The sequence below is a fragment of the Phyllostomus discolor genome, chromosome 1 (genome assembly GCF_004126475.2).
Source record: "Phyllostomus discolor isolate MPI-MPIP mPhyDis1 chromosome 1, mPhyDis1.pri.v3, whole genome shotgun sequence".
Taxonomy (NCBI): domain Eukaryota; kingdom Metazoa; phylum Chordata; class Mammalia; order Chiroptera; family Phyllostomidae; genus Phyllostomus; species Phyllostomus discolor.
Window position 1 is genome coordinate 87,342,674 of NC_040903.2, and position 12,698 is coordinate 87,355,371.

Here is a 12,698-nt window from a genome sequence, read left to right on the forward strand (position 1 = left end):
ACTGGCTGGGGTTTTAATTAGGATTGCATTGAATATATAGATTAAGTTAGGAATAGCTGACATCTTAACACTATCGAGTCTTCCTCTCTGTGAGCATGGAATGCCTGCCTCTTCATTTATTTAGTTCTCTGATGACTGTCATAAGAGTTTTGTAGTTTTCCTCATATAGCTCTTACACATTTTTGTTATTTATACTTAAGTGTTTCATTTTTTTGGAGTGTTAAAGTAAACAGGTTGTTGTGTTTTTAATTTCAAATTCCAATTCTTCATTGTGGTAGATAGGAAAATGATAGATGTTTGTATACTAACCTTATATGCTGCAACCTTGAGTTTTTTTGCAAGCAAGAGTTTTTTGTTGTTGTTTTAGATTTTCTACACACACAGTCATGTCATCTGCAAACAAAGATAGTTTCACATCTTTCTTTCCAATCTGTATACTATTTATTTTCTTTTGTGTTTTATAGCATTATCTAGGACTTCCCAGTATGATGCTGGAAACAAATGGTAGGAAAGGACATCCTTACTTTGTTCCTGATCTTAGCAAAAAGCTTTTAGTTTCTTACCACTAGTTTAATAAGTGTAGTTTTTTGTAGATATACTTTATAAAGTTGAGGAAATTCCCTTCTATTCCCAAATTGAAGAGATGTTTTATCATAAATGGATGTTGAGTTTTGTCAAATGTTTTTTTTCTGTATCTAATGATGTAATCATGTGATTTTTATCTTTTAGACTGTTGATGTGATGAATTACATTAATTGATTTTCAAGTGGCAAATCAGCCTTGAATACCCAGAATATATCCCACCCTGTCATGGGTGTATAGTTCTTTTTATACATTACTGATTTGCTAGTATTTTATTATGGATTTTCATTAATGTTCATGAGAGATCTTGGAATGTACTTCTCTTTTCTTGTAATATCTTAGTCTGGTTTTGGTATTAGGGCAATACTGACCCGATTAATAAGTTAGGAAGTATTCCCTCTGTTTTTATTTTCCAGAAGAGATTGTAGAAAATTGGTATAATTTCTTTCTTATATGTTTGGTAGAATTCACCAGTGAACCCATCTGGGACTGATACTTTGTTATTGAAGGTTATTAATTATTGATTCAATTTCTTGAATAGATAATGTCCTATTCAGATTGTCCCTTTCTCCTTGTGTGAGTTTTGGTATATTGTGTATTTCAGAGAATTTGTCCATTTCAAATAGGCTATCAAATTTGTGGGCATAGACTTGTTCATAATATTTATACCTTTATTATCCTCTAAATGATCATGAGATCTGTAGTGATGTCATTTCTTTCATTTCTGATATTATTTGTGTTTTCTATCTTCTTCCCCCTTAGTTACCCTGGTTAGATGCTTATTAATTTTATTGATCTTTTTAAAAAATAGATTTTGGCTTTGTTGATTTCCTATTTTCTATTGAATTTTTTTCTCTTCTAATATTTATTTCTTTTCTTTGGCATACTTTGAATTTAATTTGCTCTTTTTCTAGTTTTCTAAGGTGGAAGATTAGATATTTGATTTTAGATTTTTCTTCTTTTCTAATGTATGCATTCAATAATGTAATTTTCTATTTAAGCACTGCTCTCACTACATCTCACAAATTTTGATAAGTTGTATTTTTATTTTGTTCAAAATATTTAAATTTCTCTTGAGTGTTCTTCATTGAGCTATATGTTATTTAGAAGTGAGTTGTTTAATTGCTCAGTATTTTGAGATTTTCCAGCTAACTCCCTGTTACAGATTTCTAGATCAAGTCCACTGTGACCTAGGAGTATACGTTGTATAATTTCTATTACTTTAAACATGTTAGGGTGTGTTCTGTGATCCAAAATGTGGTCAATCTTGGTAAATATTCTATGTGAACTTGAGTAGAATGTGTATCAGCTGTTGTTGAAGGAGGTGCTCTGTGCAGGTCAATTATATTTAGTTGAGTAATGGTGCCACTGAGTTCAACTATGTCTTTACTGGTTTTCTGCTTGCTAGATCTCTCCATTATTGATAGGTGGGCATTGAAGTCGCCAACTGTATTTCTGGGTATATCTTTTTTCCTACAGATATGTTAGTTTTTAACTCATATTTTGATGGGCTGTTGTTAGGCACATCACATTAAGGATTGTTATGTCTCTTTAGAGAATCAACTCCTTTATTATTATTTAATGCCTGTCTATCCTGATAATTTTCTTTGCTCTGACATCTGCCCACTATGTAATTAACATAGCTACTCCAGCGTCCTTTGAATTAATATAAGCGAGGTATGTCTTTCTCTATTCCTTTACTTTTTTCCCCTTTGGTTTTTTTTTCCTGTATAAAAAGGGATCCCAATATAAAGGTAAGGAAGGAGAGGACACAGGACATACTCTTTGGTGTATGGTGAAATAGGAGAGGAGAAGGGTAAGCCTCAAAAGGAAGGGAGGGAGGGGAATGCCATTAAACCAGCCAGCAAGATATTCTCTGTAAAAAGTTGGAGAAGGATCATCTCCACAGCCTCAGAGTTAAAAAGGAACAGAGCACCTTCTCAGTGGGGGGCTCTCCAGTTCACTCCAGTGTTTAAAGAAAGGTAAATGACTGCTTCTCTTCTCTTCTCTTGGTTCTGTTGTAGCCACTCCATTGCTCATTCTAGGTTACCATCTGCCTTTTGTAGATAAGAGTGCTGCAGGGCTCTGAAGGCAGAGATTTGCTTATGTGTGTAAAAAATCAGCATCTCCAGGGGAGTTCCAGCCAAGATGGAGGCATAGGCAGAAATCCATTGCTTCCTCCCACAACCAAAAGGAGGATAACAACCAATTAAAATCAATAAACAACCAGAAGGTGCCAGAAAATCAAACTGCATGGAACTCCAAAAACCATGGAATTAAAGAGACAGTCAAACAGAACAACCAGACCAGTAAGGCGACAGATGGAGAGAACCTGAGGCTAGGCAGCGGCCTGCGTGGGCGGGACTGACTTAAGGGGAAACTGAGACTCAGAGCTGGCTGTGGCCTGCAGTGGTTGCCATGGTAGGAGAAACTCCCAGTTTCTCAGGAGCGTTAGTTGGAAAGTGGGCTAGAGATGAGGAGGTGAGCTGCATTTTCCCCCTCTGGCCCCTCCTCCACAGGCAGTGCCCCCAGCTCAGCAAGGAGGGTTGCGGTGCCCTGGTGAATACCTAAGGCCCTGACCCTTATAACTTAACAGGGGTGCCCAACAAAGAAATAGGGCCAAAATGAAAGAACAGAGCAAAACTTCAGAAAAAGAGCTAAGTGATGAGGAGATAACCAACCTATGTGATGGAGAATCTAAAGCCCTGGTAATCAAAATGCTCACAGAACTGACTGAACTTGGTCAAAAAATGAAAGAACAAATCAAAGATACCCCAAATGAAATAAAGCAAAATATTCAGGGAACCAACAGTGACAGGAAGGAAAGCAGTACTCAAAAAAATGATTTGGAACAAAAGAAAAAAAATAAATATCCAACTGGAACAGAATGAAGAAACAAGAATTCAAAAACACAAGGAGAGACTTTTGAACCTTTGGGACAACTCGAAATGTGCCAATATCCGAATTATAGGGGTATCAGAAGGAGAAGAACAACAGCAAGAAATTGAAAACTTATTTGAACAAATAAGAAAGGAAAACTTCCCCAATCTGGGGAAGGAAATAGACTTCCAGGAAGCCCAGGAAGCTCAGAGAGTCCCACAGATGTTGGACCCAAAGAGGAACACACCAAGGCACATCATCATTAATTTATTCAAGATTAAAGACAAAGAGAGAATCTTAAACACAGCAAGAGAAAAGGAGACAGTTACTTACAAAGGAGTGCCCATAAGACTGTCAGCTGATTTCTCAAAAGAAACTTTGCAGGCAAGAAGGGGCTGGAAAGAAGAATTTGAAGTCATGAAAGGCAAGGACCTACATCCAAGATTACTCTATCCAGCAAAGCTTTCATTTAGAATGGAAGGGCAGATAAAGTGCTTCCCAGATAAGGTCAAGTTAAAGGAGTTCATCATCACCAAGCCATTATTATATGAAATGTTAAAGGGACTTATTGAAGAAATAGAAAAAGATAAAAACTATGAGCAGTAAAATGACAACAAACTCACAGCTAGTAACAAATTAACCTAAAAAGAAAGAAAGAAAGAAAGAAAGAAAGAAAGAAAGAAAGAAAGAAAGAGAAAAAAGGAAAAAGAGAAAAACAAGGAAAACAAAAACTAAGCAAACAACTAGAACAGGAACAGAACCACAGAAATGGACATCACATCACATGGAGGGTTTTCAGTGGGGAGGGGGAAGGGAGGAAAAGGGGAAAAGGTACAGGGAAGAAGAAGCATAATTGGTAGGCATTAAATAGACAGGGAGAGGTAAAAATGGCGTAGGAAACAGAGGACTCAAAGAACTTATATGTACAACTCATGGACATGAACTAAGGGGGGAGGGAAATGCTGGAGGGTTGGGGGTGCAGGGTGGAGGGGCAATAAAGGGGGGGAAATTGGGAAAACTGTAATAAGGTAATCAATAAAATATACCTAAAAAATTAAAAGTCAGCAGCTCCAGCAGTAACTCTGCTCCAGACTCCATCTCAGGTATCACTGACTGGACTGGGTGGAACTCTCTGGAGGAAAGGGATCATTCAGGTAGAGACACATCTTGGGTCCAGTCTTCCTCTGGTAGCAGCCCAATCAGGCCAAAGATTTTGTCTAAGTTGTCAGCTTCAGAGTTTCCACAGAAGAGAGGCTTTCAACGAAACATCTCAACAAAGTTACAGCCAACAGTCCACAAGTGCACAGGTGCTGCATATGTAGACTGCAGAAGAACTTCTGGAGCATGGTACCAGAGTGTAACAACCACGGGTTGTAAGTGCCATCTGATTAGCTCTAGATTCTGGCCAGGCCAAAGTCAGGCAACTTGACTGTCCCACCACTTGTCATCAGAATGTCCTCTGGTTTTAAGTCTTGGTGAACAATGCAGTTGGAATGAAAGAAATCCAGGCCTCTGAGAAAATGGTGCATCAGATCCTTGATGGTCTCTACTGGCAAGTCTGGTGTTGGAGGGGTGGTGCTTTCTCCAGGTAAGTCCTTAGGTCTTGGTCCATGTGCTCAACATTAGGGTCACTTTGGTCTCTTGGTCAGTTGGGAAACGGCACAGACATCCATCAGTGGGACAACACTGGGATGCTCAAAAGCCTCCAGCCGCCTCAGTAAGGCCACCTTACTAATTGTGCTGATGAGAAGGCCCCCTTCAGCACCTCTTCCACTGGGGACTCTCATGCTCTTGAGGGCCACAAGTGGCTGCTGTGGGGATCACGGACCTTGTACATTGTTCCACAGGCATCAACAACCAATCTCAGCCTCTGGCTCATATGGAGGAGTAGCCATTCTCACGTGAGAGGAGGCCACCTCCTGCCTGGAACTGCAGGGCATGGGGCAGCCTGTTATAGGGCCCAGGAGCTAGTTTCTGAGGCACCACACACTAGAGCTCTGTTTGAAGCAGCTGGATGCCTGGGTCACAAACTAGACACAGGCCACAACTAGAGCAGCTTCCTTACCACCACTCTCCCCATGTGACCAGCTGCCCACTCTTTCTTTACTTTTAATCTATATCTGTCTTTATATAGTTTTTTAAAATATATTTTATTGATTATGTTATTACAGTTGTCCTATTTTTTCTCCCCTTTATTCCCCTCCACCCTGTACTCCCCCATCCCACCAGCATTACCACACCTTAGTTCATGTCCATGGGTTATACATATAAGTTCTTTGTTTCTCCATTTCCCATACTATTCCTTACCTCCCCTTCTCTATTTTGTACCTGTCATTTATGCTTTTCACTCCCTGTACCTTTTTCTCCATTCTCCCCCTCCTTCTCTTTACTGATAACCTTCCTTGTGACCTCCATTTCTGTGAATCTGTTCCTGTTCTATTTGTTTGCTTGTTCATTTTTTTTTTTTAGGTTCAGTTGTGGATAGTTGTGACTTTGTTGTCATTTTGCTGCTCATAGTTTTTATCTTTTTCTGTTTCTTCAATAAGTCCCTTTAACATTTCATATAATAATGGCTTGGTGATGATGAACTCCTTTAACTTGACCTTATCTGGGAAGCACTTTATCTGCCCTTCCATTCTAAATGAAAGCTTTGATGGATAGAGTAATCGTGGATGTAGGTCCTTGCCTTTCATGACTTCAAATTCTTCTTTCCAGCCCTTTCTTGCCTGCAAAGTTTCTTTTGAGAAATCAGCTGACAGTCTTATGCGCACTCCTTTGTAAGTAGCTGTCTCCTTTTCTCTTGCTGCTTTTAAGATTCGCTCCTTATCTCTGATCTCAGATAATGTAGTTATGATGTATCTTGGTGTGTGCTTCCTTGAGTCCAACTTCTTTGAGTCTCATTGAGCTTCCTGGACTCCCTGGAAACCTACTTCCTTTGCCAAATTAGGGAAGGTCTCCTTCATTATGTTTTCAATTTCTTGCTCTTCCTTTTCTCCTTCTGGCATCCCTAAGATTTGGATGTTGGAATGTTTAATGTTGTCCTGGAGGATTCTAAGCCTCTCTTCATTTTTTTTGAATTCTAATTTCTTCATTCTGTTCCAGTTGGATGTTTATTTCTTCCTTTTGTTCCAAATCAATGATCTGAGTCCCAGTTTCCTTCCCATCACTATTGGTTTCCTGTTCATTTTTCTTTATTTCACTTTTCATAGCCTTCACTTTTTCCTCTATTTTGTGACCATACTCAGTCATTTCTATGAGCACCTTGATTACCAGTGTTTTGAACTTTGCATATGATAGATTTGCTATCTCTTCATTGCTTGGTTATATTTTTTCTGGAGCTTTGATCTGTTCTTTCATTTGGGCTATATATATACATATATATATATATATATATATTTTTTTTTTTTTTTTTTTTGTCTCGTCACACCTGTTATGTAGTAAGGAGCAGAACCTTAAGTATTTATTTACCAGGTTGGGTTAACCCACGTTGCTGCATTCTGGTGCTGTATTTTGCAGGAGGAGTCCGAGAGGGAACAATGCCACTTGCTTAGCTCTCCGTGGGCTTTCAGTCACCTCCTCCACTACCCACAAGCAAATTGGGCCCTTCTAGTTCTGATTCCTGGTGGGTGGGTTTGTGTATGTTCTAGGACCCTGTGGGTCTCTCCAGTGAACTCTCCTGTGAGGTTGGGAGTTTCTCCTGCCACCTCAACCCTCACAAGTTTTTTCATTCAGAGCTTTTGAGGCTTTATTTCCCCACACTGGAACCCCGGGTTGCACGGTCTGTCTTGCCCCCCAGTTGTTCCTCCTGGTTTATCTATACACAAATGTGGGACCTCTGATCCATCTGCCTTGCCGCAAGTCCTCCCTGGCTCAGCTGCCCATTTGCGCTTCCCCTACTGGTCTGGATGAATGTTTCTTCTTTAACTCCTTGGTTGTTGGACTTCCATACAGTTCAATTTTATGGCAATTCTGGTTACAATTTATTTCTAAATTAGTTGTTGTCCTTCTTTTGGTTGTGTGAGGAGGCAAAGTATATCTACCTACACCTCCATCTGGACCAGAAGTCTAAAGTCAGCATCTGGAGCATCTTTTCATATGTTTATTTGCCATCTGTGTATCTTATTTTTCACATTCTTATTAGATTTTTTTTAAAGTGCTGTTTACATTTAACATTATTATGTATTAGTTTTAGGTGTTCAGCAGAGTGGTTAGACAATCATAAGACAGTTCCATTTTTAATTTTTTGAGGTATCCTCATACTGCTTTCCATAGTGGTTGTACCCATCTGCATTCCCACCAATGGTGCAAAAGTGTTCCCTATTTTTCACATCCTTGCCAACACTTGTCATTTGTTGTTTTATTGATTATAGACACTCTGACAGGTGCAAGGTGATATCTCATCATGATATTGTATGTCTTTGTTAGCTCATTTTTTAGTTGAGTTGTTTGTGTTTTTATTTTTGGGTTTCAGAGTTCTTTGTATAACCTTAAAGGGGGATACTTATGGCCCATTGTCCCTAGCTTTGGAGATTAAGCATTCTGAGTCTTTTTTTCCTCCTTATTATAATTTATGAGATTATCTCATGGCATTGATACATTCTTGGCCTTGGAATACCATGATGTTCTGATGAGTTTATTTAGCAACTTAATATATTTAGAGATGGTAGTATGGTCAGATGGACCAAAAAATCCTCATTGGCCTCCTACAGCAGAATATTGATCCTGTGTGTCATTTAACCTGTGTAGGCTTTATTTGTCTCTTTAAACCAGGAAAATATCACTTGGTCTAAATAATCTGAATTCTGGGAAGCATCAAATGAGATGATCAAAATGAAGTCTATTTGTGGCGGGGGGGGGGGGGGGGGCTCTGCCTGCTGGGACCCCCAGCCACCATGGATGAGAATAAGTCTACCAAGACATGATCTGCTTGGGGAGGAAAGGTGGCTGAACTCTCAAAGAAGGGCCAGGAGACTTTTCCTGAATGGTCTTTTACTGGGTTCATTTGCAAAGGATACAGGGCATATATACATAAAGCTCATCAACCATTGTCAGGCAGTAAGGATCAAACAATAGATAACATTCAAAGAACTATGAGGGCTTATTTTGAGTCAGGGTCAGATAGCTAAAGTTCCATAAAACTTTGGGGAAACACTCATTTCATGCTTGGATCCTTACCATTTGAATTGAGCGTATTAGCAAAGCAGGTTTCACAGGATTTTATGCATTCTTTCTTAGGCCTGATTGCTCCAGGGAATTTGCCCTTTCCAGCACAGTACTGCACCACCCTCTGTCATTGTTTTAGGCTTAAGTCAGCAGAGGAAGTAAGGCAGGCAAGAGATTAGGAAACTTCTTGCAGACAGAATGGGGACTCAGGCTATGTCAAAGCCGAGGGGCGAGGGTCCATTACCCCCTTTTCTATAGCCCCCCAAGTCCTTCCCTGGGGGCCCCTTCACGACCATGCCTGTCTTAGGTCATCCCTCTCTTGAGGAATCTTACCTGTCATTGGCTAAAAGGTCATCCACTCAGGGCCAAGCAAGGTGAGGTACAGGGGGCAGAGGCAGCGCCCCTGCCAGGGAGACAAGTAAACTTTGTCTCCTTAGTAGCTTAGGATTCCAAGGTTTCTCACTCAACCTTAGCCATGGGGGGTGCGGCTTCTGAAACCAGGCAGGGCGGACCCCAACATCCATTTATACGGTATAAGGTTATAGAAATGTGTGACTATTTTTAAAATGGTATCTGATGTTATGCTTTTAAATTATATAAGTTGAGAAATCTTATAACTATTTCGAACTGATTTCTTCTTCCTGGAAATAATGGACAAAAATTATCCTCTAACAAAATGAAAACATCATGTCACCTGTGTCAAACCCAATTTTAGGCAGAATACTTTTTTGGGCTTTGCATTTGATTTAAGTTCTCTGTTTTCAAAATGAAGTAATCCAAATGATGTTATGCTTGTGTCCTGGAATTAAAGAAGGAATGACGTCTCTATTTCTCGTTTTTTAAAAAATAGATTCCCTAAAATAATTCTTAATAGAACAGCAGAATATATCCAAATACATTTGCTGGCATGAAATTTCCTTCGGCTTGGCTTAATAGAATCTCTGGGATTTATGAAAAAATCTTTGCTACTCTTGCAGCCCTAAGTCATGTTGTCAGTTTTGAACAGACTGGGGATGGCCGTCTATTGCCACTCATTATGGTATATTACTTGAAGTGAAACCTTTGTTCTATTAAAAGTAAGAATGCTTCTGGAGTGGGAAAGCCTTTGAATCAGCCAGAACCTTTTCCCTTTAGTATCAAAAGGCTCAACTGCAAGGAGACTAAGAACCAGGAGAGGAGTGTTTTGGTCCTATCTGCCATTGTATGATAGTCAAGTCATCTGACTTTTTTGGACCCCCATTACCTCAGCTGTAAAGCCAAAGGGTTGGACTGTATAATCCAGAGTGTCCCTAATGCCAAATGCTAGGCTTGTGAAAAATAGTGATTCTGAAAAGGTAAAATATTGTCCTGTGTACATAGATTCATGCAGTTCCAGAGCCGTTGTACAGCAAAACAAAGCTTGGATTTCATGAGGGGAGGACTTTTCAAAGACTTTCCTAAATAATGAAATAAGGCAGATAACATCAACACAGGGATAAGCCGGTCTATTTTATGGAATGTGAAATTTCCTCTATCAGCTTTCTAGAGTCACTGTTAAAACTTATTGCAAAAAACGCGAGTCAAGTAGGTCACGTGACTAAGAGACCTGGAATAAACCTGTGGTATTTTTCGGGTACCCTCGCATTGTTAGAGACAACCATTTATTAAACTCATTTTATGCTTATAACGACGTGAAAAATTACCGCCTACATTTTCGAGTTCAGGAAACAGAGGTACTAGAGATTTTGTGGCTTGCCAGGTTGCACAAATAGCGGCAGACTTGAAATTTGCCTGCGCATGTAGGGAAGGCTTCCGGAGCCTCAGGAGCCTCCTCTGCGGAGCTTGGTAAAAGCGAAGGTCTCAGTCCACTGACACGATTAGCTAAGAAGCTGGGCGTTTTGAGAGTCACGCCCCTCCTACACGCCCTACACGGCTTTTCTCAGCTCTCAAAACAATCCTACCAATTAGGCCCTTTTAGTATTTGCTTACTCTTTCGAGGGCTGGGTACTCAGATCGACGTGGAGCTGCAGGAGGCAGGCGTCACCGCCACCCGGCCGACCCTGCAGAGTGGTGCGGGGGGCGGGGTCTGGGGAAATTTGGGGAACGAAAGTGATGGGGTGTCACGGGGTTTCGCTTCTCAGGAGCAGTGAGGAGCCTCTCTAGCTGTGGTGTCCTCATACTATTGTCTGTCCCAGAGCTCCCCCGGGCTTTGCGCCACTTTGCGCCCAGAGATTTGTGTGTGTAGATTACCGTGCACGTTTGCGTCTCCGGTTCAGACACCGGAACAGCGAGAATGAATGCTGAGGATGGCGTAGGCTACAGGGTTAGGAGCTCCGAGCTGTGCGGAGGGGCTTGTGTTCTCTTGCAGGCACCTAAGTCGGGCATCCCTGCAGCTTAGCAGATCTGGAGGCCGGGCCTGGAGCCCTGACCCGGAGGCAGGCGGGGGCGGGGGCGGGGCCGGGAGGCGGGGCCTGACAGCGGACTGGGAAGGCTGGCGTCTGGGCTCCTTCCGAGCCCTCTGTGGCTTCCAAGGCCGCCTGCAGCTCCGCAACCGAGACCCCTGCTCTGGGTCCCATAATGCGCCTCTGCCCGCTGCTGCTCCAGCTACTCGCGCTGTGGGGTGCGCACCCCTCGGCCGCGGCGCGCAGTCTCAGCCTGGGGGGAAGTTGGAGGATTCGCAGCGGGAACGGCTCACTGGAGTTGCCGGGGGAGGTCCCAGGGTGCGTGCACATCGCCTTGTTCCAGCGGAACCTCATCCAGGTACCGTGTGTGGCCGCCCCCGGGAGACAGCACTCGCATTCCCTTCGTGGTGAGGGGCCCAGGAACAGCCTGAGAATCTCCTCCCCACTTGTCCCGGGCTATTCTCCTCGATTGGGCACTGACTTACCCTCTGTAGTGTGTGGTCTTTGGGGGGAACTGCCCAGCGCTGTTGGAGAAGAGAACCGCGGGGAACCGCGCTGGCTGGAGACTGACCGACCCACGTTTGGGACCTCAGTAACTGGAAAGCGGAAGTTTTCTCAGGGCAAACTGTCTTGCTACTTGCAGTGTACTTATTGCCATAGTTCTCCACGGAAGCGTGGATAGGAAGAACATGTTGTCACTGACAGAGCCTAAGGCAGGGCCTACTTTTTCAATTACCTCGACACTGAAGAGGGCGATAGTCTTTGGCTAAGTAAATGTTTACTGTGTTCAGTAATGTCTCAAGTTTTCATTTTCTTTTTAGTTTTTCATTTTCGCTGTTAGGCCTCAGGGAGTCAGATTTGGGATTTTGCAGCAAATGGGTTGAGTAGACAAAACTGCCAGTGTAAGGTTAGGATTGTCAGTGTGAGTGTAAAAGGCTACATAACTTTTAAAGCTGATTGGGATGTGAAGAAGGGTGCTCTTTCTTCTCAGGGCGTGTGATGTGTGTGTTTCTCAACAGATGCTCCAAATTACAGACTTTTGGAAGACGTTTTCCTGTTTGCAGAAGTTTGCAAACAGACTTTTACCTTCCACTGTTTTCTTGGTTCCACCTGCTGTGGTCATTTTCCCATTCTTGTCTTTGCCTGGGTAATATGTACTTGATAAATAGTTTGCATGCATTGTCTCATTTCTCATAAGAACTCTATGGAATATGTCTTTGCATTTGACAAATAATACGGTGTTAAGGAGCCCAGAGCAGTTAGAGAATTTATCCAAGATCACACAGCAACTAAGTAGCAGAAATGCATTCTGACCCATACTGGCCTCACTCTGCAGCCTGGGTTTTATAGTATGCTACACTTACCCTGGTGTTTTTAAAAACTGTGTTTTTGAAGCACTGTGGTTGACTGTCAGGAGTATTATTCAAAATTTACTTAAATGGCAGGATGATCAACTAGAGTTATGCAAAGTTTCTGATCTGGTATGCATTAGCTTTTTTCCAAGAATGTATGTCAGGAAGGAAGTTTATTTGACACTACAGTCCAGTTTATTTTTTAATAAATAATTCTCAAACTTAAGTACTTTATTTTTTAGGTACTAAACTTGTGACATAGACCACAGCTGACTTTGGCACCCTGAGGCTTCACTTACACATGCTTTGAGAGCACCTGTGTTCATTTTGCAAGGGCTCT

General features: G+C 41.7%; 1 protein-coding gene and 1 pseudogene across 1 annotated transcript in view; one reads left to right on the forward strand and one right to left on the reverse strand.

Moving 5' to 3' along the window:
* Positions 1–1,631: 1,631 nt before the first annotated feature.
* On the reverse strand, positions 1,632–5,596 carry LOC114493352 (annotated as a pseudogene).
* A 5,475-nt stretch (positions 5,597–11,071) lies between these two features.
* MANBA (mannosidase beta) overlaps positions 11,072–12,698 on the forward strand; it is a 119,353-nt gene continuing 117,726 nt past the window's right edge. Inside the window, exon 1 of the mRNA XM_028507288.2 lies at positions 11,072–11,364. Coding sequence (XP_028363089.1) covers positions 11,182–11,364 — 183 coding nt within the window. The 5' untranslated portion in view covers positions 11,072–11,181. The remainder of the gene's footprint in view (positions 11,365–12,698) is intronic.